This window comes from Eubalaena glacialis, chromosome 9, assembly GCF_028564815.1.
Source record: "Eubalaena glacialis isolate mEubGla1 chromosome 9, mEubGla1.1.hap2.+ XY, whole genome shotgun sequence".
NCBI classification, from domain to species: Eukaryota; Metazoa; Chordata; class Mammalia; order Artiodactyla; family Balaenidae; genus Eubalaena; species Eubalaena glacialis.
This window is the reverse complement of record NC_083724.1, coordinates 114,249,616-114,276,293: the sequence shown is the minus strand read 5'-3', so window position 1 is coordinate 114,276,293 and position 26,678 is coordinate 114,249,616. Positions and strand designations below refer to the sequence as shown.

Genomic DNA, 26,678 nt, shown 5'->3' with positions numbered 1-26,678 from the left:
AGATGTTCATAGCGGGCAGAAGAAGCCATGTGTTTAGGAAGTCCTGTTAAGAGAGGGGGCTGCAGGGAGGGGCTGGCTACTGGCCTCCTCTCCTGACGCTCCGTGTGGATGAGTTTCTCCAATTAATGGAGGAGGGACTGGGAAGATAGAACGTACCAGAGACCTGAAGGCGGCAGATGGCAGCGATCAGGTTGGGAGGGGCAGATTGAAAAGGATCAAGAGGGCAGGGGAGACTGGGACAAGTGTCCTGTCTGAAGCTTGCAGGAACCGTTTGGTTTATGGCGCTCGGCTCTCCCTGCGTGTTGATTCTAGAGCACTATTCACTCTTAACAGTTTCTCTGTTTGCAAATGATCTCATAGTTTGTGCACTGGTAACAGTGAGCTTGATCTTGTCCCTTTGCCCGGAAAGTTCTATCTGGGCATCTTGCTTCTCTGGTCCCATTCTGACCTCAGTATATTATGTAGGAATTCCTTTCTTCCCTCTGGAGCTATGATGATCTCCCAACCCTGACCTAAGAGCATCTATTAAAATGTAAATATGACATCTTAAGTATTCTAAGCATTTCCAGTGTGTCCAGGGGGAGCTGCCTTTCACATGTAGGTTTATGGGGATTGGGGGCGGGGGTGGTCCCTGGATGCTGACAGACTGACGGTGAAAAGGGCACTGTCTTGCCAGTGGGTGGAAGTAAGAAAAGCCTGCCTACCTCGGGACGTCCAGGGCAGCCCCAGGACTCTCAGCTTGTTGAGTGTGTCCTTTCCCTGCCCTCTGAGAAAGGCCCTCCTGGTAAAGTGTTCTGTTTGTGACCAGGAATATAAAAATGGTTGTTCCAGCTACTATTTCTAGGTAAGTTTTCAAAGCCCCGAAGTTCTTTGTATCTAGTTTAGGTCCTAGGTTCTAGGAGTTGATGAACCTCTCTTGGAGGGGCAAAACTCCATCACCAAAGGAAACAGCACAACGCCTGGATACAAGGTGAATTGAGTGGTGGAGAGGAGGATGTTTCCTATCCCAAGGCTCCAAGATGTCAAAGCATCAAATACAGAAACTAGAATACATGGTTAGTACAAAAGCCTAAACGATGGCTTGGAAGGCCCAGTAAATCTATGTTCAGTTTATTAGTCTCACTTATCTACAAACAGCCAACTGATGTTAATTGAGTATCTGCTATATGCCAGGACGTGTGGGATCCAGGGATGAATCACAGACCCTGTTCTCTGGGAGCTGACCCTCGACAAATGTGTATTTTTATTCATTGATTGATGGGTGCAATTCCGTTCTCATTATGAACTATCCCATTATTGGCCATGATTTCCCAATGAAGCTCTATACCTGACAGCTGTTGGTTCTAGGCCTTAGCAGGTGACAGAGGTTCAGTGGGTCTGAGGACCATCATCTTTGCTCAGATCTGCTGAACTCCCACCTGTGGCCCAGCCTGCACTGCTTCCCGTGCAGAGGCCAGAGCTGGAGGCTTCTGAGCCTGGAGGCTTCAGGGACAGTCCCAGCTCCCTCCCTTACAGGTGGCATGGGCTGAGACTTTAGCCTTCCTGTCTTCAAAACCAAACAGCCAGGTGGCCCTTCCAACTCAATTGGCGGTGGGATTTGGGGGAGTGAGACGGGGGTGGGGCGGAGGGTATTAAACCTATCCATTCCTGCCCCGAGGATAAACCAATTCATCCAACCAAGGTGGACCAGGGCATGGGCGGGAGGTTGGTCTAGCAGCCTGGAAAGAGTAATGATTTAAACATGGAAATAGCTGAGCCCTGGCCTCCACATGGCTAACACATCATCAGATGATTTATTTCCTCTGACAAGGCGCCAGGAGAGGAACTGGGAATCTTTCTGGAAGGGAGCCAGAGCCACTCTATTGGAGGAGGGTCTTTGGCCCCTATTTAGGCCGAACCCTGAGCCCACTGTTGTTTTGAGTCTCTCTGCATTGAGACAGCATTTCTTCCAATCCATGCACTGCCCATGTTGGGTAAGAGTATGGGCATCTTCCCCCAGCCCCAGGACCTGCTTCTTCTTCCTGGGACTCCCTGGCCTCTCCCCTCCTCCTGGGCTGGAGTGATCAGCCAACTCACCTTGACTGCCCTCTATCCCCTCCCACCTGGCTTTCTCTCTTCATCTCTCGGCCCCAGCTGCAAAATTATATGCACACCAGCCAGAGTCCCTTCCCACTGCTGATAAATAAGCACACAAGCCCCTGATTGTTCTCAAGAATTTTTATGCAGAGTAACTTGAGAAATAGATAGGGACGGAAAAAATAACAAGTATTGCAGGGAAGTTACAAAATATCTCTAGAAGTACTTGGAGAAACTGTCCTAGGTCATCATAACATCTAGATTGAATTAGCTCCACCATCCCTCCCTCTCCTTTTCTTAGAAATGGGATCCCATTGGATCATGCAGAGGACTGTAGTCTCCTTTGTCTGGCGCCCTCAGTGGTCTGCCTTGAAGACTCAGGTGTGTGGTCCAACAGGGCAGAGGTGATTGGTGCTCACCCCACCCCGGCTGGTGGTTTGGGACCCTCCTAGACTCAGGTCAGATGAAACTGCTCTGCAATGTCCCTGCCTGACACCCTCCTCTTCCCTTTATTGAGGAAAAGTAAACAGAGGTCTCCATGAAAGCCAGAAAGTGGTGGCAGCTTCAAAGACAGAGGTTATTTGGGGCTGCCTATTACAGTGAACAATGTGAGTGATGAGTAACCAGAGTGAGGATGATGAAGTCAACCTTGGGAGGGTTTAACAGGATCCTTGGATGGGATGAGCGCCAAGGTCCCTCCCAGCCATAAAACCTTATCTCCACCTGCTGTGTATGAGCTATGGGACCACAGAGAACCACAACAACGACAAAAATATGGCTGAGTGTTTGTTGTTGGTAAAACTCAATTAGGTGACAATTGAATCATTTCATCCTGTTTTATTTTTATTTTTATTTTTTTTAATTTATTTATTTTTAATGTTGTTTAGACCCAGGTTCTTTGGAAAGAAGTAGATACCCACTTTTATCAGATGATGCAATTTGTGAGTATTTTTTCAAATGGAAGGAAAATAAATTCAAACAGATAACTCCCCAAATGCCTTAAAATTATGGTTAAGAAATTGAAAAATCAGTTTTGTAAAGAAAGGCTAAATTGATGCAAGGGCTAACTCAGAATGCTTTCTCATGTCTCCCAGCCAATATGTGACAGAGGCAGGCTTTGAATCTGTCTGCACAGAGCCCCAAAACCATGCTTGTCCCCCTGTGAGAGTGTCAGGGACCCTCACCTGCCTAATATCGTACAGGGAAACAAAGACCCAGAGGTTCTGATGCCCCCACTAACACTGGGGGACCATCTCACGACTCAGCCTCAGCTCAGCTGTCTGGGACCAAGTGGTTTTCAGATAAACTTTCCTTTTCTGTTCTTTAACCCTTGCTCCCAAACACTTCACCACCCTCAGTAAGCAGTATTTTAGCAAAAGCTCTTTAGGGGGTACTCTTGTTCCCATGATTAAAAGGAACCCGTCACAATTTTAACCTCTGGGAATAATACAATAGTTTGAGGCAACCTCCTTTTGTGTGTGTCCTATTAAAGAGAAATCAAAGTTTAAAAAAAATTAAACGAAGCTCTGATAATAGAAAGACTTTAATTGATTTTCCAAAAATGTGTCTTCATGTTGTTTTGATATGACAAATGCCTTACTCCAGAACTGGGTACCTCGATGCCATAGGTGCATGATTTCATCATTGAATCAGAACAAGAATGTCCAGGGTTGTGGCTTAGGCCTCTGGATGTCATCATCAGCACCACGCGTGATGATGGTGCTCAGCTAGGATTAAGTGCCAATTCAGTTCCAATGAATTGCTCCCACAGTTCACCTACGTGGGCACTAAGTGGCTACTCCAAGTCATGGGTGAATAAGGAAAGCCAAGATTTTGTTTATTTTTTCAGGCCAAAATTTTGCTCAAAAATTGGTTTTTCAGCCAACAAAAATGTGTCAACTATTTGCATACAACAACTGTAAGAACCAGTCTTTGCACCAAAAATAAATGACTTACACATGTCTTTTGTTTTTTTAATAAATTTATTTATTTACTTATTTAATTTTTGGCTGCGTTGGGTTTTTGTTGCTGTGTGCGGGCTTTCTCTAGTTGTGGCGAGCGGGGGCTGCTCTTCGTTAAGGTGTGCGGCTTCTCACTGCGGTGGCTTCTCTTGTTGCGGAGCACGGGCTCTAGGCGCACGGGCTTCAGTAGTTGTGGCACGTGGACTCAGTAGTTGTGGCGCCTGGGCTTAGTTGCTCCGCGGCATGGGGGATCTTCCCAGACCAGGGCTCGAACCCGTGTCCCCTGCATTGGCAGGTGGATTCTTAACCACTTTGCCACCAGGGAAGTCCCACATATCTTTGTTCTTGCAAAGAACCTTATTGCAGTTCTGCTGTGTGCTGGTTGATGGGTAGGGAAATGGGTGAGTCTCAGAGGACCTTTAGACAAGCAGGGCAGGGAGAGATGGAAATCGACAACTGTGAATAATGAGGTTAGTATCAGAGATGAGGGCAAGGTTCTGACGTGGTTATTTCAATGGCACTTAATCCTTAACATTTTACCTTCTAGATTATTCTTAATCTTGAACATCTAAAAAGTTTGGTTTTGCTTCTCTATAAGTGAATTCTTCTACGGAGAGCATCAACTTTTTCTCCACAACTTGCATTGAACTGTGATTTAATTACTTTTAATAAAGTCAATGATTCTCAGAATGTGACTATATACGACAGTGGTATTCAAGGTGACATATGGGTGTGAATTTGTTATTTTAATAGTTAGATATTTATTTTAAAGGAATAACTACCATTTATTTATTCCATTAATAATAATGGAATAGGAAGATACTAATTTTCCACTTAGGAGGATGATATAAAATTTCCTTCTTACATAAATTTAAGTTTAAAAAGAAAAGTGGAGTGAGAAAGAAAATAATAGCCCAGGGATACTCAGCTATGGGAAAATTGTGCAGCTACGTGTAGATGGGTGTTTAGAGGTGGGGAAACCACCCATCGGACTGCTTCTAGCCATTCATCAGCAAGCACGGCTCCACACAACATCTCCCAGCCTGGCCTTCGGAACCCAGTCTGCAAGTCACTTTGTATTTATTTTTTAGTTCCTATTTGCCCTTCTGGAGTCACTATCCTCTCCAAGCCTCTTGAGCCTCCTTCTCTTGGCTTCCTGATCGTCTGAGATGTCACCCGCCTTTCTGGAGGCCACTGCAAGATGAAAACCCTTTCCCTTGATTCTTCCAGATCTTGGAAGAGTTTTTGTTTTGTTTTTTTGGTGTCATTCTCCCCCTCGATCTGGTTTTGTGTGTGACCGTGTCTGCAAGCAACGACTATGTTTAATAACTAACAGCTTGGTCTGGTACTTTCCTCAGAACAGTTCTCACACGGAGGAAGAAAGTTTTCTTCTTCAAGTCACAGTTCTCAAATTTCTAATAGCTATAAATCAGACGATAAAGCTCGAGAGAAAGATAATGGATTTCAGCCCATCTACAAAAGCCTGTCCTTCAAAGCCCTGCTGAGTTGCTGCCTCTTCAAGGCAGACCCTGAGATGACCTGCAACACAGAAGGACTCACTGCCTCTGCAGTGCCATGCTTTGCTTGTGCCATATCGCCCCTCTACACCTGCTTCATTCACACCTGTGTGATAGTTACCAGTTTATATGTCTTCTTCCCCTCGGGTGTGAGCATCTGAAAGGCAGTGATTGTATCTTCATCTCTCATTCAACAGATATTTTCTGAGTGCCTGCTGTGTGCCAGGCACTGGTTTAGGAACTGGAAAGTTGGACGTGAATGACACTGACAAAATCTCTCCCTCACACAGCTTGTTATCTTTGTATTTCCCAATGTCTACCATAGTGTATTAGTTATCTACTGCGTAACAAATGACCCCAAACCTTAGCAGCTTAAAACAACAAAATTTGTTATCTCACTCCATTTCTGAGGAAGCCATGGGTGTGCAAGGAAATCCAAGATTTTGTTTATTTTTTCAGATCCAAAATTCTGCTCAGAAAATATGTATATACAGATAGTCCAATCTGGCAGAAATCTGGGAGCAGCTTAGCTGGGTTGTTCTGGCTCAGGGTCTCTCATGAGACTGCTGTCAAGATCTCAGCCAGGGTGTAGTCATCTGAAGGCTTGATTTGGCTGGAGGACCTGCTTCCAGACTCACTCATGTGGTTGTTGGCTGAAGGCCTCTGTTCCTTACCATGTAGACTCTCCATAGTGTATTCATGACATAGTGGCTGGCTTCCCCCCAAATGAATATTTCAAGAGAGAGAAAGAGTAAGCAAGAAGGAAGCTGCAGTGTCTTTTCTCTCATCTCAGAAGTGACCCACCATCACTTCTACCATATTCTACTGGTCACACAAGCCAATCCTGGTACAATGCAGAAGAAGACTATACAAGGGGTTGGGATCATCTGGGGCCATCTTGAAGGCTGGCTACCACAGTAGGGCTACCACAGTAGGACAGTGGGTGTTCAATAAAAGTCTGTTAGAGTTTTTACCCCAACAATCCATAAGTCAAAACCTTTACTGAGACTTCCCTGGTTGTCCAGTGGTTAAGAATCTGCCCTCCACTGCGGGGGACGTGGGTTCGATCCCTGGTTGGGGAACTAAGATCCCACATGCCTCGGGGCAACTGAGCCCGTGCGCTCTAGAGCCCACGCCACAACTAGAGAGGAGCCTGAGTGCTGCAACAAAGATCCCTCAACTAAGACACAATGCAGCCAAATAAATAAATAAATATTTTTTTATAAAAACTTTACTTTTTTTTAATAGACTAACTTTTAGAGCAGTTTTAGGTTTACAACAAAATTAAGTGGAAATTACAGAGAGTTTCCATGTACCCCCTGCCCCACACGTGCACAGCTTCCCTTATCATCAACATCCCCCACCAGGGAGGGGCATTTGTTACAACTGATGAACCTACACTGACATGTCATTATCGTGCAAAGTCCATAGTTTACGTTAGGGCTCACTCTTGGTGTTGAGCATTGTATGGGCTTAGACAAATGTATAATGACATGTATCCATCATTACAGTATCATACAGAGGAGTTTTACTGCCCTGAAAGTCCTCCGTGCTCCACCTGTTCATCCCTCCCCACTCCCAACCCCTGGCAACCACTGATCTTATTACTGTCCCTATAGTTTTGCCTTTTCCAGAATGTCATAAATCTGGAATCATACAGTAAGTAGCTTTTTCAGATTGGTGTCTTTTACTTACTAATCGGCACTTAAGCTTCCTCCATGTCTTTTCATGGCTTGATGGCTCATTTCTTTTACTTTTTTTAAAAAATAAATGAGCATACTGTTTTTACTGATTGCATTGTTTTGGAGTGTTTCCAATCTTCCACGAAGCTTAAGTAATTTGAATGGTCTACTCAGCTAACATGCTGCTGCTATGTTATATTAAAAAGTCAATAAAAGTGTTTTGGGCAGACTTAGTAACTTGTCTTTCCCTAAATTGTCTTCTTTCCCTTACAGTCATATTCTCTAGCCATCTTGCCAGAAACATTCAGTGAAGTTCCGCTTGTGGAACAGAACTTCACTGAATGTTTCTGGAAAATCTCTATTTGAAACCCTTGTTATATTCTATCTAGAATGGATTTTGTGTAATGTGCAAGGTAATTGAGTCTTGCTAAAAGAACTGAGCTCTCTCAGAGGAAGGTCTATTTTGTATGTGTAAGTTGATGAAGGGATCTGTCACCAGGGGTGCTTGCTATTAGACAGAAGCCTCAGGTAGAGGAGAAGGGAACTACTCTTTTTTGATGGGGAAAAAATAGAACTATATCATTGCAGTTCGCCCCACTGTTACAATGAGCTGGCAATACACGTGCAAGCAACAGGGCAAGATGCAAGTTAGCAGTCTTCTTGGCTGTGTGATTTTCCTCCCCCATTCTGCCAATTATTGAAAGTTAGTACAGACTTGACAATAAAGGGATGATGCTCTAATTAGTGGGAGTAAAGGAAAAGTAGCCCTTGCTCTTGTGACTGATTGGTTTAGGAAAATGTTTTCATTCCTAAAGGAAGGAAGGGGTCCTGATTGCTTTGTTTTCCTCCCCAAGGTGAAAAATTTCAAACTGAATGACAATTAGCACTAATCTAGCACTTTATACATCGTAAGTAGCCTCACTAGTCAATCCGTGAATGTGTGTTGTTTGCACTTAATCCCTTACTGTATTAATGTTCGGCTTACTAAACAGACTGCCTCAAGCTCAGGCAAAGTATTAATATAATGTCTTGTGCCTCAATAAAAAAGTTACGTGCAAAAAGTTACATCAACTTCTTTTTGAGAGAACGATTTCTTTTTGTAATGAACAAGAAATAGAACATTTCAGTGAAACTGGAACAGTTAACAGCATATGGTTGAACTTAATTAAACCTTCAAGGGAAATAAGAAGAGGGTCAAACAAAGGCAACAAATGAAGAAGCCCAAGGTGGATTGGGGATAAACATAAGGACAATAGCATTTCAGCCTGGGTATCTTCTGACCCCTCCCAGTAGCTAGGCTGCCATCATTCTCATCATTATGTCAAGAAAAGCAGGGATGAGGAGAGCTGGAACAACCATTGCAAAAAGTAAAGTACTAACTAAAGATACTAATATTTGTATAATACACTATGCTATGCCTACCGCTTTGACTCTCGAGGGAAAAAAACTTTTCTCTAAGAGCTGCAACCCGACAGCCAGTGGCTCTCATGAGAAAAAAAAAAAAAAGACAAAATGCTACAAGAAGCTTGCGTATGTAGGAGCAAAACAGGTTATAGATCCTACTGTGTGGAAAGAGATAGAAAATTCTGGAAAAGAAGATTTAGGGTGAGTTAGAAAGATGTGCAAGTCTTTGTGGAAAATCAGGTTAAGTCTAGAAAATCTGCTAACATTTAAGTGTTGATGAGAATGGTAACTGAATTTGTATTTCTCGACAACTCGTTCCAAATCGTACCCGATGTTTTACAGAAATAGTATGTAATAGTCCAACTTAGCTGTTTTAACAACAACATTTTCAATAAAATGGAGTAAATGCGTGGGAAAATGTTCCTCACTGAACAATACCTCTGGAGAGCCAGGGCACCAGCGTGGTCACCGCCATTTCCCTTGTGGTCACCAAACCTTCTGAAGGCCGTGCAGTTGGCAGTGTTACCTGAGAGGTGATAAGGAGCCCCCGAAGCACCTCAAATGTTTTCTGACTCTCAATTATTTCAACATCTGCTGTCAGCCTTTTCCGGTTCCCACCCGTGCCTCCATGCGCAATGTTCTCCAGTTGGCAATACTCTACATTGCAGGGGGCAGAGAATTAGCATGATAGGGACATGCGTCCTTTGAAAAAAAAACTGCCCTCCATAGATTCTTTTTTTAAAAAATTAATTAATTAATTAATATTTTGTCTGTGTTGGGTCTTCATTGCTGTGCGTGGGCTTTCTCTAGTTGCGGCGAGCGGGGTCTACTCTTTGTTGCGGCGCGCGGGCTTCTCATTGCAGTGGCTTCTCTTGCTGCGGAGCACGGGCTCTAGGCTCGTGCGGGCTCAGTAGTTGTGGCTCGCGGGCTCTAGAGCGCAGGCTCGGTAGTTGTGGCGCACGGGCTTGGTTGCTCCGCGGCATGGGGGATCTTCCCGGACCAGGGCTTGAACCCGTGTCGCCTGCATTGGCAGGTGGATTCTTAACCACTGCGCCACCAGAGAAGTCCCCCCTCCATAGATTCTTACCTGCCATGCTGGGGGTCAGGGCGAGACGGCATCCCTTCCTCTCCATTGTCAGCTGACAGAGCAAGTGGACATTGGTGAGCTTGCTGGCCTCTGCACGGGCCATCTGAAGGCTGCCTCGAAGGAGAAGTCCAGTGGAAAGAGGACAGAGGGTCAGGGCACCTGGGTCCTCACCCAGGGTTTGTCACTAACATTTGATGTCCTTCATCCGTAAACAGAAGGGGTTGAACTAGACAATCCGTAAGTTCCATTTGAACTCTGATATTTTGCTGTTCCATTTTGGCCAGAACCTGGTGAGCCTTGTGTAATTTCACAGGATGAAGTTAGGTACTATGTTTTCCTGTAAATCTTAACCCGAGGTTGTAAACTGGTGGTTGGATCTGGCATGTAAATGTGTTTTGTTTTGTTTACGCTCCCTAGTGGTTTCTTTTTTTTTGCTCTAATTAGTTGTCAACACTTAAAAAAAGGGAGATTTCTCCAAATCACTTCTGACTTGTCTTGAAGCCAGAAGTGGTTTGGAGAAGTGATTTTTGGATCCGCCGACGCCCGGCCCTTCTTCCTGCATGGCAACCTCTTCTGGACTGGGCATGCACTGTTGGTTTCCCCAGGCCCACCTGGCCCACATCCCTTCCAGGCCACTGTTAGAAGCTGGAGTTTGCAACCTCTTTCTAAAATTCTCTCCATCTTCTCCTAATCACATGGGACAATAGCACTTTATAAAGGACACATATTCCAGCCTATTTGAGCTTTCTCTGTGACTTGGACTGGCTCTAGGAGGCGGGTTTGCGTGGCCTCGTGAGCTGTGGGCATGCCTGTCTGTCTAGTTCGTGAGCACAGAGGGTGGGAGGAGAGATAGAAGCAGAAAAACTTCTCACGATTCAGAAATGCTTCCCACCATTCCAGGTGCATTACAGATGTGCAGAAGTTGTGTGAGAGGTTCCATGTGAACATCTGCATGCATCAGGGAGAGATGAGACCAAAAGAGAAAAAGGGCTTTGGGGATTTTCAAATGTCTTTTTTCCTCTTCTTCTTACCCTTATTGTCTAGGTCCGTGCCACAAAGGACGGGCGGGTGGCTGCTGCACCCAGCTGGGCTCCCTGTCGGCCCTGAAGCACGCAGTCCTTGGGCTCTACCTGCTGGTCTTCCTGATTCTCGTGGGCATCTTCATCTTAGCAGGTAAGAGCATCCTTTCCCACCCTGGCCTTTAAGGAGGTGAGCAAGAAGTGAGAGCAGATGGGAAAACTGGGGAGCTGGAGCTCTTCTTTCCCACAGTCAGGAACCCAAACACTGCTTTTCTCACCATGGAAACCACAAAGGAGGAAGCTGGCTGGTCTTTCCAACCAGGCATGACTCTGAGCAGCATTGCCTGTTTTGTGTGGGATGAGGAGCTGGCAGGGGCTATATGAGCATGGGAAATCTCTTGAGTCCAGGAGTAGAGACCTAGCTGCTCCAGGTGGCTTCTGCCTTGTCCTGCCTCATAGTGTGACGCTGTGCATTACACTGGGCCTCCCTAGAGCTCTGCACTATGGTTCATACTGAGCAGGCTGGGCCCCCTGTCCTGGGATGTGATGAAAATACTGAGCAGGCTGGGCCCCCTGTCCTGGGATGTGATGAAAATACTGAGCAGGCTGGGCCCCCTGTCCTGGGATGTGTCTCAAAGTTATGAGACACTTTGTTGCTGAGGCTAATCAGGGTCATGGTAAACCTGCTGCCCCTTTGTGATTACTGGGGGTGGGATGAGTTTGCCCCAGGTCAGCCGGGCTCTTCTCCCCAGTTTCTGTCTGTAGAACAGGCTAGTGACAGGCTGGACTTTGGTCCATGTCCTTTAGCCCAGAAGCAGAGCTCATGGACCCAGGAAGGGATCAGATGGAAGATCCCATGCTTTGATCAGCCCAGCTCACACACAGGTCAGACCACCGTGATGGAGATGGTGGAGCAGCTAGGGACAGAGACCGTGGTGGTCTCTCCTGACTCCCACCCAGAGGGAGAGAGGCTCAATCCCCACCTATCTCGATGGAGGTATATAAGGCTTGACAAAGTGAGGCCAAGGGATCAGTTTATTTCAGCATCACTCATCTTACATGAGTGCCTACTTTGTGCCGGGTTCCATGCTAGGATTGGAGACACTGCTAAATAAGGCCCAGGGGCTCCCCTCCTGGAGCTTCCAGTCTAGGGGAGGAGGTGGGAACACAGAGGTAGAGCCCTGTCTCAAGGCAGAATGTGACAGGGACTATGGTGGGGCCTTTGATGTTGACACACAAGTGCTGTGGTGACCCAGAGGAGATGCACACAGAGCAAGTGTGGCTGTTGCATGGAGGGGCCGGGGTGGGGTACGGGGAATGTAGTCAGAGGAAGGCTGCTGGCCAGACAGATCTGACTTGGAGTGCGGAGGGTGGGGTCCTTGACTTAACTCTTAATTCCTGCCCTTAACTCTAGGAATATGGAGGCCAAGTCCTTGCGGATGACCCCTCACTAGAAATCCCTGGTCTTGTGTCACTTTCTGTCAAATGAGACTAGTCACTTGGGCCCGGTGATGGGATATTCAATGCTGCCTTTGCCCTCAGATTCCCACACTCGGGGCAAAGGGCATCACTAGGGGTGGTGTCTGTCCCATCAACCATTGACCCTGGTTGGGGGGCAGCCAACAGCAACAATGAGAGAAACTAATGATTCGTCCAAGGGATGATGTCCAGCCAGAGGATTTTTTGAGCATGTTCTTGGGCTGCTCAGTGAGAGATTGGGATCTGGGTTTTGTGGGCTTGGCAGCCACGACCATAACAAATTTCCAGAATTTTTGGAAAGTGTTTCGGCCCAGCAGGAAAGCTGGGCTATGGTATTACAACTACTCTGCTGAACAAGAATTTTTAGGTGACAGAAGAGGGTCTGGAGGAGAGAGCCAGGCTGGTGGGGACCCTGGGGAAGGTCTCTGGAGGCCTGGAAGGCCTGGAAGGGCATCATCTCCTGGGTTTCAGAGGAATGAAAGTTCTCTTCCGCGGTCTGAAGGGCTGCCATGGGGAAAAGGACGGACATATTCTGTGTGGTCTCAGAGGGTAGAACTAAGTGAATGGGTGGATTTTGTAAAGAGACAAATTCCCATTCAAAATAGAGGAGACTTTCTAACAAGAAGTGGTACCCAGCACAATGCAGAGAGGCTTTTCTCCTGGCTTGGAGGTCGAATGGGATTTATGATGATGTTCTGGAAGTTTCAGAAAGGAGGGTGGAGCATGGTTTCCTAATCTAATGGAAACATTGCCTTGCTTCCTATTATTCCATGTGGAAATCTGGGGAGGATTTTGATCATCATAATTACCTTTGAACCTGAAGTTTATGAGTACCAGATTGCCTGTGTGGAATGAAAATTTGGGGTGGAATGGAACTGATCTGATGAAACAGAGCATCAGACTTTATCTCTTGGCTCTGTGGCCTGGCCACTGTCACCTTCCCAGTTTCTTGTCCGGAAAATCATGTTGGCCTCTGGGAGAGGTTTGAGGAGGGTAGCCAATGAAAAACTATCGTAACCGGCTGCCCCTTCCCTAGGGAGGGGACTTAGGAATGTGGTGGATGAGTCCAGGGTTCTTCAAAGAGGCCCTGCCTGACGTTGGGTAGGACGTTTCTTCAGATTACCCTGATTGAAGACCTCCAGGGATGCTCCTTTTCAAAAATACCAAGATGGTGGGGAGATGCATGGTTCAGTGTAAACCAGAGCTAGCCTGGCCTTTTCTTAGGTGTCCTGCTGTGGCTGCTTCCTCATTTGGGGCAGAACTTGCTCTCCAGTGCCCTACTGAGGTCACCTTTCATAGGAGGTACTATGGTCTGAATTGTGTCCCCTCCAAAATTTATATACGAAGCCCTAACCCCCAGTGTGATGCTATTTGGAGGTGGGGCCCTAGGGAGCTAATTAGGTCATGAGGGTGCGGCCCTTATGATGGGGTTAGTGGCCATATAAGAAGAGGGGAGAGAGAGACACAGAGAGAGAGAGATCTCTGCCATGTGAGGACACAGGGAGAAAGGGCCATCTGAAGCCAGGAGGAGAGTCCTCACCAACAACCAAATCCGCCTGCACTTTGATCTTGGACTTCCCAGCCTCTACAACTGTGACAAATAAATTTCTGTTGTTTAAGCCACCCGGCCTATGGTATTTGGAGGTGGGACACTAGGGAGCTAATTAGGTCATGAGGGTGGGGCCTTGTTATAGCAGCCCTAGCTAAGACAAGAGGAGTTCTGTATGAACCACTCTTAGACTTCAAAACCTCCTCGTCAACACAAAGCTTATACATCTGACAACTGGATGACAAAATTAACCACTGCAACCAAGTGCCATGTCTGAATACCTGGTTGGTAACATCTGATTGAGGTACAGATGCCTGCTCTTACTTCAATATTACCGAACTATAGTCTCACTGCATAAAAATATTACTCATAGAATTTCTCATGGGATTTCTCTTGATTCCTTTCTTTATCCAAGTATTCAAAATAAAAGACAAATACTGTATCTGTGTTTATGCAGCATCTCAGCATCCCCTCTCAGGTTAATCCAGCCATTGCCCAAACTATGTACTCAGTTGGGCTTTCTACCCACCACCTAACTCTCCATTCCTGACCAGCATCCTCTTGGGAGCTTTCCTCTGATATTCCCACACCATCACTGGGTTCTATGCCCACAGTCTTCCATCATCTCCCAAGAAGGCAGCATCGGTCCATTCTTCCCAAATTCCTCTAAGCCTTTCTATGTCTTCAACCCATTTTACCTGGACTGATGGTTTCCTATTATGTTTTTGTTCTGTTCCAGCATTCATTGCGGGACAGTAAAGACTCTCAGGCTTAAGTTCATGAACAGGAGAATTGAGATTGGATGGTCATGTGGTCAGGAGGTCCTCCATCTAGCACTTTATGGAAGATGTCCTCTGTGATGGAGTTCAAGGGTTAGAGGAGGTTCAACCTTATCCATGACTATTGTGGGACATCACTGTGGTGACAAAGGTGGTCATCAGGAACTACCTCTTCCTCCCCTTGCCTGTCATGGCTCCATTGAAGAATTTGAACTCCCACTGTGACATGAAACAGCAGAAAGGGGACGTATCAACATCTGGGGATCTAATTTGGCAGAAAGCTGGAGCATTACAGCAATCCAGACTATAGAGTTGGACCAGGGAGAGCTCCTGGTGAACTAGGGGCTCCTATCATGCCTTAATTTAATCATTTCTTAATAGCAGTCAGCCATTGCCATCAGCATTCTCAATAAGTACTTAACTTGTGCATGAGTGCTTAGTGGGTTTAGGACAACAGAGCAAGCCCTGGTGTCTTAGTCTGTTCAGGCTGCTATGACAAACTACCACAGACTGGGTGGCTTAAACAACAAGTATTTATTTCTCACAGTTCTGGAGGCTGGGAAGTCTGAGATCAAGGCGCTGGCAGACTCCATGTCTGGTGAGAGCCCACTTCTGGTTCATAGATGGCTGTCTTTTTGCTGTGTCCTCACATGGAAGAAAGGGCTAAGGATTTCTCAAGGGTCTCTTTTATAAAGGCACTAATCCCATCCTGAGGGCCCCACCCTCATGACTTAATTATCTCCCCAAGGCCCCACCTCCTAATACCATCCCTTTGGGGGTTAGGATTTCAACATATGAATTTGGGAGGAACAAAAACATTCAGTCTATAGCTACGGAATAAAAGATGTAATTCCTGCTCTGGGAGGATTTAAAATCCTAACACACGTACACATTAGGACAGTGTGATGTAGCTAAGGCTCCGTGCCAAATTCTGCAAAGGAGAGCCTGATTCTCAAGAGCTGGAGGGGTCGGGGCAGCCTCAGCCTGGGAGAGCTGAACACCAAGTGACCCAAATGTTGTTTAAATTGAGCACCCCTTTTTAGATCACGTTGTTTCAAGGAGGTCTGTCGCCGACTTTGCAATCAGGGAACAGCGTGCTCAGAGCCCACATCCCTTGATACGGCAGATTACTGATACCATCGTGCGTCTTGGAATTTAGAGCGTGGTGCCCTCAGCCTTTTCTGGGACACTCTGTCAGAAACAGCACATGCGATGTCATCCTGTGCTTATTGTGGGGGTACCCTTGAGGACATTGTTTGTTCTGTTACATAAAGTCAACTAAGAGGACCCGTGGAGAAAGTATTTTCTGTCTTAGTCTCACAAGGAGAAATACTGTTCCTGAGGAATTAGTTTGTTTTCACGTGAAGGAGACTGTGGATCTGAAAGTCATTAAAATCACTTTCGGGAAGGTAGTTAATGCAAACTGAGAGCGAGTTGTCATCCCTTTGTAAGATGTGTGAATTTGTAGGCAATTAAAATGGAAACCTGGAGACATCTCTGGTCCACCCACAGCAAGTGTATTGACCTCCAGGAAAATGTTTTTCTGCTAATCTCATTCTTACCTTCATTTAGTGTCTCTAACTTGTTCTTCCTTTATCTTGTTCTCATCTACTGTTATTTTAGAACATTTTATGTATCCTCATAAACTGCCTTAATCCTTTTTGGAACAAGGAAGGGTATTATGCCCAGTTTTGTCTTTTAAAAATAATTCTGCCTACTCTATTCAATTCTGCAAGTGCATGATTTTTTAAATATGTGAATGAATGAATGAATGAATGATAGAGACAAGGTACCTTAGAGGGGATCTTAGTTGTGGAAAAAAGATGATGATTTCAGTTTTAGCCAAATATCTAAATGACATGGTAATTATGGACTCACCATCAGGTACCCTTGGCTAATAGAAGAAGTAGGTGTGTAATTAATTATATTAAGACACACACGTCATGGTATCTACTGTATTGGCATTACAGCATTTAGGGAGAATATTAGGATAGAGAGGGTCATGTAGTACCTTATGCTGGTTAACACCACGGACTCTGAAGCCAGCCTGTTTGGGTTTGAATTCCCCATTCTGTGTTACCAGCTATGTGATGTTAACCAAGTGACATGAACTTTTTCTTCCTGAGTTTCTTCATCTGAAAATGGGAGAAGTAATTGTACTTGCCTCTTTGGGTTCTTATGAGAGTTAAATAAGTTAATATATCTAAAGCGCTTAGAGAAATACCTGGCACACCTTAAACATGGTAAAAGTAGTAGCTATTATTGTTATTATAGTAGTAGTACTATGCCTACTATCAGTATTATGACTTTTGCTTTTTCTTGGTTTTCTTTGCAGTCAGTTAAGCTTGATAACATAAACTGAGAGTCAGAAAAACTTGGGTCTATAGTCCCACTTCATCCATTAACACCCTGTAATCTTGGGAGAAATCACTTTGCTGTCTGAACCTTTGTACACTCATTTACAAAATGAGCAGGTTGGATTAGATCAGTGTTTCTCAAACTTTTTGACCATGACCTACATTAAGAAATACATTTTACATGACAACTATTTCACACATATACTCATAACTGAAATAATCTTAAATGTGTGATGAATGCTGATGATTTTCTATTCTGTTCATTTAACAAAAAATGGTCACAACCCACACATTTTTTTCATGATCCACGAATGGGGTACAAACCAAAGTCTGAAATACAGTGGGCTAAATGATAGCTCTATTATTCTATGTGTCTTTCATACATTCTAAGAGAGTAGCTATGTTCTCTTTGGCTTGTGGGTTTTGAGAGTAAATTTCTGGGTTCAAGTCCTGGCTATGCCTCTGAATGTTCCTGTAATCTTGGGGCAAATCATTTAACCTCTCAAATCCTCAGTTTCCCCACCTATTGCATGCGATGACAATGGTACCTAGCCCCCTAGGGTTGTCGTGAGGATGAAATTAATCCATGCATGAAAACTCTTCGTGCCCGGCACATTCTGTCAGAATAGCAAAGGATTAGAAACCTGCTCATTTAGCCTGAGTACCCAGTGGTTTTGTGTATAAACAGAGGGAACTAGGCGTGCTCGGTGCAGTGGGAGGGGATGTGCTCAGAGCCCACATGGTTCCAATAAATGGACAGGGGAAGCCTGGAGACTCGGAGGGATCCTGCACTTACTGTGGCAGCACAGGGAACAGGGTGCCAAGAAACAAGACAGTGTTTCCAGCACTGCGGGCGAGCCAGCTCTGCGGTGCTACTCGGGAGCTGAGCCTTGGAAGGGGCCTCAGGGGACGCCTTGAACAACCTCCCTCCCAGGGCAGGAACCTCCCTCCCGACTCCCCAGACAGAAGAGGTATGGTGCTCTTATGGAAGAACAGCCACGAGTGACCGGGAACTCCTGCCTAATCATCCCTGACTGTCCCATACACGCTGTTTCTAGTTTCTCTGGCAGGAACAGCTCACAACAAGGCTGTCTCCTCATCCTCATGGTTATTCTTCAGTGAGTTGAAAATAGCAGGCTCAGCAACAGTCGCTTGGGAGACCTGGTTTGGGGGCCTCTGTGAGATGCCCTGATCTTGCCACATTCTATTGAAGTCATCGGTTTCTGTGCCTGCTCCCCTCCTAGTCCAAAAGAAAGCTCTTCACGATAAAGCACCGTGTCTTGTTCATCTTTGTACTCCCAGTGCCTAACGGGATGTCCTACACATAGTAGATGCTCATTTAATGTGTGGCCTAAACTGAACACCTCAACATAATGGACATCCTCCCAGCCCCTCTCAATGAGCTCCAGGTTTTAGTGGTAAACAGAATAGACACAGGACTGCTGGTGTAGCCTGGCCAGGACGGGGTTTGCTGGGCTGTGACCAACTTTGATCTGTTTCATTTTTTGTTTTTGTTTTGGCCGCACCATGCGGCATCCGGGATCTTATTTCCCCAACCAGGGATCGAACCCGTGCCTCCTGCAGTGGAAGCTTGGAGTCCTAACCACTGGACCACCAGGGAATTCCCAGACGAACTTTGATCTGGACACTCCAGATGTAGCCTAAATTTTCATAAGCCTTCCCAGCAGTGACTCATAGTAACACATGATACCACATCGAAATGATGGAATACTAGGCAGCCATTGATAATCATGTCCACTGCCCACCCACCCCAAGCCCAGATTTCTCTCAAAAGAAACACTGCCTCGCGACGGCTCCTTTGTCCCACATCAGTACAACTGGCTTTTGGTTGATTTTGTTGTTGCTTTCACCTAAACGCAGATCTTGTTAGTGATCCCAATTCCATGTCATCACACAGGTTTCTGCCAAGTATTGCAGCCTGTTGGATGAGTTTGAATCCAGACTCGGACATCTGTCACTTAACTTTTCCTCTCAGTCTTGTGTCATCAATCGTGTCTGAGCCAGCATCCCAACCCGATCCCCATCCCACAGCCTGCCGCCACGTGGACGGTTCCCAGGAGGACATGACCAAAGGCACGCCAGCTCAGGCACACGCTCTACCGTCCTGTGAGGCGAGGTGGGGACACCTCACAGACCCCCACCAGCCTTCTTCCTTAAACCTAGACCAACCCCACCTAAGAAACTACCTTTCTCCTGCAACCCACCTTGGCTGTGTGGGCCTCCCCCCCCCCCAATAAGAGCTCCCCCAGAAGTACCCCCAGCCTCACCTTAGCGCCAGGGCAGAGGGAGGAAAAGGAAGAAGGAAATTTGACATCCTGACTTCTCCACAAAATATTCCACTGCCCTGCATGGGAGACATTTCATATCTCTCTGACTCTGATGGAGGCTTCCAACCACCCCTGAAATGAGAAAAGTGGGCACGGGGGAAGGTCACCTGCAAACTTGACAATATGCTCTCTGGGTCTTCAATCAAATTGTTACAATAATTAGATAGGACACGACAGAGGACCTATCTCAGCTACATCCCCTAGAATCCTTCCTCTTGACAAAGTGCCAGATCCAGCCACTGCCTGTTTTTGTCAATAAAGTTTTATTGGCACACAGCCGTGCCTGTTCATTTGTGTATTGTCTACAGCTGCTTTCTTGCTACAAGGGCAGAGCTGAGTTGTTATAACATAGACCAGATGGCCTGCAGAGCCTAAAATAGTTACTCCCTGGCCCTTTACAGAAGAAGTTTGCCGAGCTCCCCCTCCAGGCTTGTACTAACCACTAATTAACCCTTTAATCTTTCACCTCTGGGTTGTGCTTCACAGTTTTCAAAGAATTTTCACATACATGATGTCATCTAATCCTTCTAACAATCGAAGGACTCCAGAAAAGAGTTCACAGTATCTGGATGAGGAAACAGGCTCGGGGGAGTTGCCTGTGCCCGCCTGTGGTCCCGCAGCGAGGCAGGGGGAGCCTGGACCAGGACCGTGGGAATGTGTGAATCTGGGACTTCTCTTACCCCAGACTCCAGTTGGAGGTACTATCTACCGCTCACCGTCTAAGTGCATGGGAGCTAGAGTCGGACTGCCAGGGTACAGATCTTGGCTTTGCCACGTACTGCGTGACCTTGGGCAAGTTATTCAAGCTTCCTGAGTCTTAGTGTTCCCGTCTGTAAAGTGGAAGTGATAACACTCTCCAGTTCAAAGTGTTGCGGTGAGAATTACATTAATCCATCCGTGTGGACTGCTTACGGTAGTCCGTGGCATGTAGTTAAGTATCATCCGTGTTGTTAGGTGATTGTAATCGAGGATAACTCCCATCAACTGGGGAATTCCCTGGCGGTCCAGTGGTTAGGACTCCGTGCTCTCACTGCTAAGGGCCTGGGTTCGATCCCTGGTCAGGGAACTAAGCTCCCACAAGCCGTGCAGCACGGCCAAACAAAACAAAACAAAAAACAAACAAAAAACAACTCCCATCAACCGTACCACAATCCAGCCCTCATTCGTCCATATCTACACAGAAAATAGCAAGAGAGTCTTGTCAATTGCTTTGATTTCTCTCCCAGAAGCCAGGATTGGAAGAAATTTTAGAGGCACTGTGGACACAGCACCCAGGTCTTGCTAAGAAAAGAGCTTTCTTATTTAAGTGAAAAGAAGATGGAATGGGCTTGAGTTAGGCTCTTGCTTCCTTCTGCAGCTTTCAACTCCCTCTTCATGGCTCAGCCTTTGCACCTGTGAAACCTACCTTTCCTTCTGCTTTCTATCTTCTGCTCTATGTGCCCTTAGCTATCAGGGCACATAGAGATCTCATCACTAACTGATGGCTCTGAGTGTGGCCTGGGATTGAAGCTGAGCCACTAACAAGCTCTCATTCTTTGCTCTTTTGGAGAGAAGTTATAAACTTGGAATTTCTGCAATGATCCTAGGCATTTTGCCTCGTCTGCCCCCGCCCAGGGGCTTGGAGCCCTCTCGCATCAAATCCAAAACAACAAACGCTTGTTGAGTGCCAGCAACGTGCCTGGCAGTGTGTTAGACACAGCAATATACAAAGAGGAATGAAGAGAGGCCCCTGCCATAAAGATCGTAGCAACTGGAAGAGCAGATATGCAAAGATAAACTATAAAACACAGTATAGAGCAAAGAAACAGAAGTTTTGGAACGAGGCAAACCTGAGTTCAAATATCAGCTTGATCATTTATGAATTGTGATCTGGGGAAATTATTTAACCCTCATTAAAAAAACATTAAACTGGGGATAATAATGATCACTTATCAGTATTATGAGGATTCAGTGAGATAACACATAAAATGCCTTGCACAATGCCTGGTTTATACCAGGGGGTCCATGCCATCCATCCTTAAGAAGTCCCTCAGAGTTGGGAAACCGAGTGTTTTGGCCTCAGCTGCCCTTCCACCTGAGCAGCCCAGCATGGCCTGATGGCTGCAGGCATCCCTGGGCTCCTGTCCTTTTCTGTGCTCCGTTGTGGGAGCCCCACGTTCCCCAAAATCCTTTTCAGAGCAAACCAAGGGATGTGGGGAACTGGGGCAGGGGGTGGGGTGTGCCCCCTTGGCGTGTTCCCGGCTCATCCTGCTGGGGTGGTCTCATTCCACAGCCTCCCCTCCTCAGGAAATCCCAGAAGAGAGGCAGGCCCAGGCTCTGCTCCAGCTCAGGGCACATGGGTGGCCTCTCCCAATGGTCCCTCGCCGCACTCCTCTCTGATGAGAGCATGACTCTGGGCTCAGCTGTCATCTAGGGGGGCTACCCAGAGGCAGCCCTCCTTTTCACAAGATCCCCATCTCTATGTGGGGTCTTTGGAACCTCCACCCCAACTTAGCACCTGCGTGAACATGAGGGAGGGCAGTGAAGGTGTCCGAAGGGACTTCTAGGAGGCGATGGTGCCAGTTCCGAGGGTGGAGAAGCTGGGGAATCATCCAGAGCCCTAGCTGTGCTGAGTCACTCTGGAAGGGAGTCCTTCTGCAAAGCTCTTTGTTTCTCCTTCTTGCTGTTGTCAACGACGACAGGGTCTGGTCAGTTGTCCTCTGTGTAACATTTCAGCATATCATCTGCCAAGGTTTTGGAAAAACCACATGTTTCTGGGAGGAATTGAGGAAAGGTGTCTCTGATTTACCAGTTAACACCTGTCCCCTGACCATTAGTGGCCCTCCAGCCTGAATAAACAAGCAGATTGCCTTGAGGAAGTCATCGTGTCCTTTCAGGGTCTATAAAAGCAGTTAGTACCCTTTGGCTCAGAAATCCTACTGCGTTTGACTCAATACAATGATTACAAAGGAAGACAAAAACTCAAAACTCCTAACAATGTTATTGTTACTCAAAACTGGAAAAAAGCCTAAATGCCAGCCTTAAGGGATTGTTTAGCTAAACTTTGGTAAGTCAACACAAAGGAATATTACACAGCCATTCCAAATGATAACTATGAAGCAACATGGGGAAATGTTTATGAAATCATGTCAAGGGAGAAAAGACTGCCCAATTGCGTGTGTAGGCTCCAGGGTGGTTGTGCAAGCAGATGTGCATATACAAGGAGAAAGGGTGGAAGGGAACTTGGAGGAATGAAAACAACTGTGGTAGAGTGAGGCTTATTGGTACACATTCTTCTTTCTCAGTTTCCTCTAATGTTGTTGGTGATTTAATAAAACCAGGGCTGGGAAGGGGTAGTCCTGACCTCAGCTTTGTAAATGAGACCGAGGCCCAGGGAGGGGGTGTCTGGCTCAGGGTTTCCCATGCCTCTGTGTCTCCGTGCAGACTTGCATCCAAGGCTCCAGATCCCCCCAAGCTCCTGGTCCCCCAGGAAGCCCTGTCTTCCCGTGCAGCCTCCTCAGGGGTGCCAGCTCTCATCCAGAGCCAGACACATGCTTTCTGGTGCCTCCCTTTGTTCTCAAAGCTCTCTGCTTGGCTAACTTTTGTTTGTTTGTTTGTTTATAACTTCTACTTCCTTTGGGAATAAAATCAAATGCTCCAAGTTTCCATTTAAACTGTCTTTCTTTTTTCTTGCTTTTAGCTTTCCCCACCGCCCAGCTTTATCGAGGTGTAATTGACAAAAATTATATAGATTTAAGGTGTACAATGTGATGTTTTGATATATGTTATGAAATTATCATCACAATCAAGCCATTAATGTATCCATCACCTCACATGGTTAAGATTTTTTTGTGTGGTGAGAACACTTAAGACCTACTCTCTTAGCACATCTCCAGTGTACAGTACAGTATTGTTTTTTTAATTTATTTCAATTTTATTGGAGTATAGTTGATTTACAATATTGTGTTTCAGGTGTACAGCAAAGTGATTCAGTTATACATATATTCATTCCTTTTTGGATTCTTTTCTCATATAGGTTATCACAGAATATTGAGTAGAGTTCCCTGTGCTATACAGTAGGTCCTTGTTGGTTATCTATCTTATATATAGTAGTGTGTGCATGTTCATTCCAAGCTCCTCATTTATCCCTCCTCCCCACCATGTTTCCCCTTTGGTAACCATAAGTTTGTATTCGAAATCTGTGAGTCTGTTTCTGTTTTGTAAATAAGTTCATTTGTATCATTTTTTAAAAAATTAGATTCCACATATGAGTGATAGCATGTGATATTTGTCTTTCTCTGTCTGACTTACTTCACTTAGTGTGATAATCTCTAGGTCCATCCATGTTGCTGCAAATCGCATTATTTCATTCCTTTTTATGGCTGAGTAGTATTCCATTGTATATATATACCACATCTTCTTTATCCATTCCACTTTTGATGGACATTTAGGTTGCTTCCATGTCTTGGCTATTGTAACAGTATTGTTAACTATAGTCACCATGCTGGACCTTAGATTGTGCATAACTGCAACTTTGTACCCTTTGACCGCCATCTCCCCACGTCCCCTACACCCCTAGCCCCGGCAACCATTCTTTAACTTTCTGCTGTTATGAGTTTAATTTTTTTAGATTCCACCTATAAGTAAGATCATACAGTACTCTGACTTATTTCACTTAGTGTAACGTCCTCCAGGTTCATCCATGTTGTTGAAAATGGCAGGATTTCCTTCTTTTTTATGGCTGAGTAATATTCCATTGTATGTATATACCACATTTTCTTTATCCATTCATCCATCCACAGACACTCAGGTTGTTTCCATGTCTTGGCTATTGTGAATAATGCTGCAATAAACAGATATCTCTTCAAGATCCTGATTTCATTTCCTTTGAATATATGCCCAGAAGTGGGATTGCTGGATCACAAGGTAGCTCTATTTTTAATTTTTTTAGGCATCTCCTTACTTGTTTTCCATAGCGGCAGTACCATTTTACGTTCCCACCAGCAGTGCATGAGGTCATCTGTTTCTCTGTGACTTCTCCCCCCCATGCACGCCCACCTCCTTCCACGCCAGGAACAGGCCTCAGCACCGTGACCCGTGTCCCCTAACATGTGTCCACTTTCACAGCCTCCAGCACCTCCTGCACATTCTGAGGACCCTGAGCCCCTAATTCCTTCCTTACAGGCAACTGCCTTCTAAAGAGCTCCGCATGGAGGGCACCCAGGCACCTCAGAGTCAATAGTCCCAAACCCAAACTCACCATTTCTCCTTATCCCAGCCTCCCTTATTCCTCACCTTGCTTGATAACATAACCATCTAAGATGTGAAGCCCATTTTATGGGTGTACCATTACTTCTTTAACCAAATTCCCATTGTTGGATGCTAATGTCTCCAACTCTGCATGAGGGACAGGACACAAAAGTTGATTAATGGTGACATTGTTCTGTGGCTGGCAGAGTTCACGAGGGCATGGGATTGCCCTTTTCAGCCCAGGGTCCAATGGCCCACCAGGTCCTCCCCCAGGTGGGGAGAGGAAAGGGCTTCTGCAGCATGTCACCTGTGCCCATTCGCTCTGGACTTTGGGGCCATCCAAGCATCCCTTTCCTGACATTTCAAGGAGCCTCCCTGTTGCTCGGTTGCTCGGATGACCTGGCCCAATGGGCCTCTCCTCCTCCGCCATCCCACCCCACCCCATCCTACCACTTTCTCACAGCCTTTGGTCCTGGATGTCAGCCTTCAGGCCATCTGGCTTCCCTCTGGGCTAGACTACAGAAAGAGGGACTGGGATTGTATTAGTCAGCTCAAGTTGCCATAACAAAATACTACACACTGAATGGCTTAAACAACAGAAATTTATTTTCTCACGGATAGGAGGCTGGAAGTCCAAGATCAAGGTGGCGGCAGGTTTGCTTTCTCTGAGGCCTCGCTCTTTGGCTTACAGACGGCCGACTTCTCACTGTGTCCTCACATGGTCCTCCCTCTATGTGCACATCCCTGGTGTGTCTCTCTCTTTTTATAAGGCCACAATCCTATTAAACTAGGGCCTCCACTTTATGACCTCATTTAACCTTCATTACTTTCTTAAATGTCCTATCTCCAAATACAGTCACAGTTGGGGTGGTGTGGTGGTGGTTAGGGCTTCAACGTATGAATTTGGAGGGGACACAATTCAGTCCAAAACAAGAATGAAGAAAAACATCCCTCACGGGATCTGCCTCAGGGTCAGATATCTATGCGTATCAGACCTTCTGCAAAAATGACCTACTCTAAGCAATTTCCCCATGGACTATTGTGCTAAAAAGGAACTCCTGTCACCTTTCTTTCTCTTTGTGGCCTTTTACAAAGGACCCCTTTTCTTTTTTAACCCAAGCTTGGCCTTTTCTTGGTCCCAAAAGGAGTTGGGTGTGTGTCATAATGAGGAAGAGGGTGAAGGGAGAAGGAAAAACATCCATTCTGTCCCACTGTTTTTTGCTATAATAAATAATGCTGGCACATAAGCCATTGTCCATATAGCAAGTAAATCATAACGGTCCAATGATTTCCTTTGGATAGATTCCTGATGGTGGTATTGCTGGGTCACAGTGGATATATGTTTTTAAGGTTTTATGGAAAGATTGCACCAATTTACATGGAAGGACAAGATTTTTAATTATTCTGTCTTAACTATGTATAAATGGTTTGTCACTGTTGGGTCTACAAGAAAGGTCTTGTTACTTGTGAGAAATAGAGGAAGTAGCTTAATTGCCCTTTGGGTAACCAGCTGAGGACTCAGGACCCAAGGGAAGCAGTGCTTTGCTGGGTCTGCAGCCCATGCCCTTAGGTGATGGCAGTGAAGGCAGAAAGAGTCCACTGTCCTCCACCTTTCCAAGGACTTGGTCCATACAAACTGGGATCTCTACCCCGACCCTCATATTCCAACTTTGAGCTGATCAGAAAATGACTCCCCGGGTCTATCAGTTTCCTAGGGCTGTCCTAACAAAGTGCCACAAACTGGGTGGCTTAGAACAATAGAAATTTATTTTCTCACAGTTCTGGAGGTTAGAAGTCCAAAATCAAGGTGCAGGTAGGGCCGTACTCCCTCTGGAGGCTCTAGGGGAGAATCTTCCCTTGTCTTTTCTAGTTTCTGGTGGTTATCAGCAATCCTTAGTATTTATTGGCTAGTAGCTGCATCTTATAATATGTGCCTCATCTTTAAGTGGCCTTCTCCCTGTGTGCCTGTGTCTCTGTGTCCAAATTCCCTCTTCTTGTAAGGACATCAGTCATATTGGATTTAGAGCCCACTCTAATCCAGTATGACCTTAACTTGATTATATCTGCGAAGACCTACTTTCCAAATAAGGCCAGCTCACAGGTTCTGGGTAGACATGATGCTATTCGATCCAGTATACCAGGGAATGGAAGTACATTTGAAGTCATTGCTGGTGAAAAGCATTGAAAGAAA

At 45.8% G+C, this 26,678-nt stretch overlaps 1 protein-coding gene across 1 annotated transcript in view; it reads left to right on the top strand.

Moving 5' to 3' along the window:
* SCARA5 (scavenger receptor class A member 5) overlaps nucleotides 1-26,678 on the top strand; it is a 110,484-nt gene that overhangs the window by 9,228 nt on the left and 74,578 nt on the right. The window contains exon 2 of the mRNA XM_061199444.1: nucleotides 10,772-10,900. Coding sequence (XP_061055427.1) covers nucleotides 10,772-10,900 — 129 coding nt within the window. The remainder of the gene's footprint in view (nucleotides 1-10,771; nucleotides 10,901-26,678) is intronic.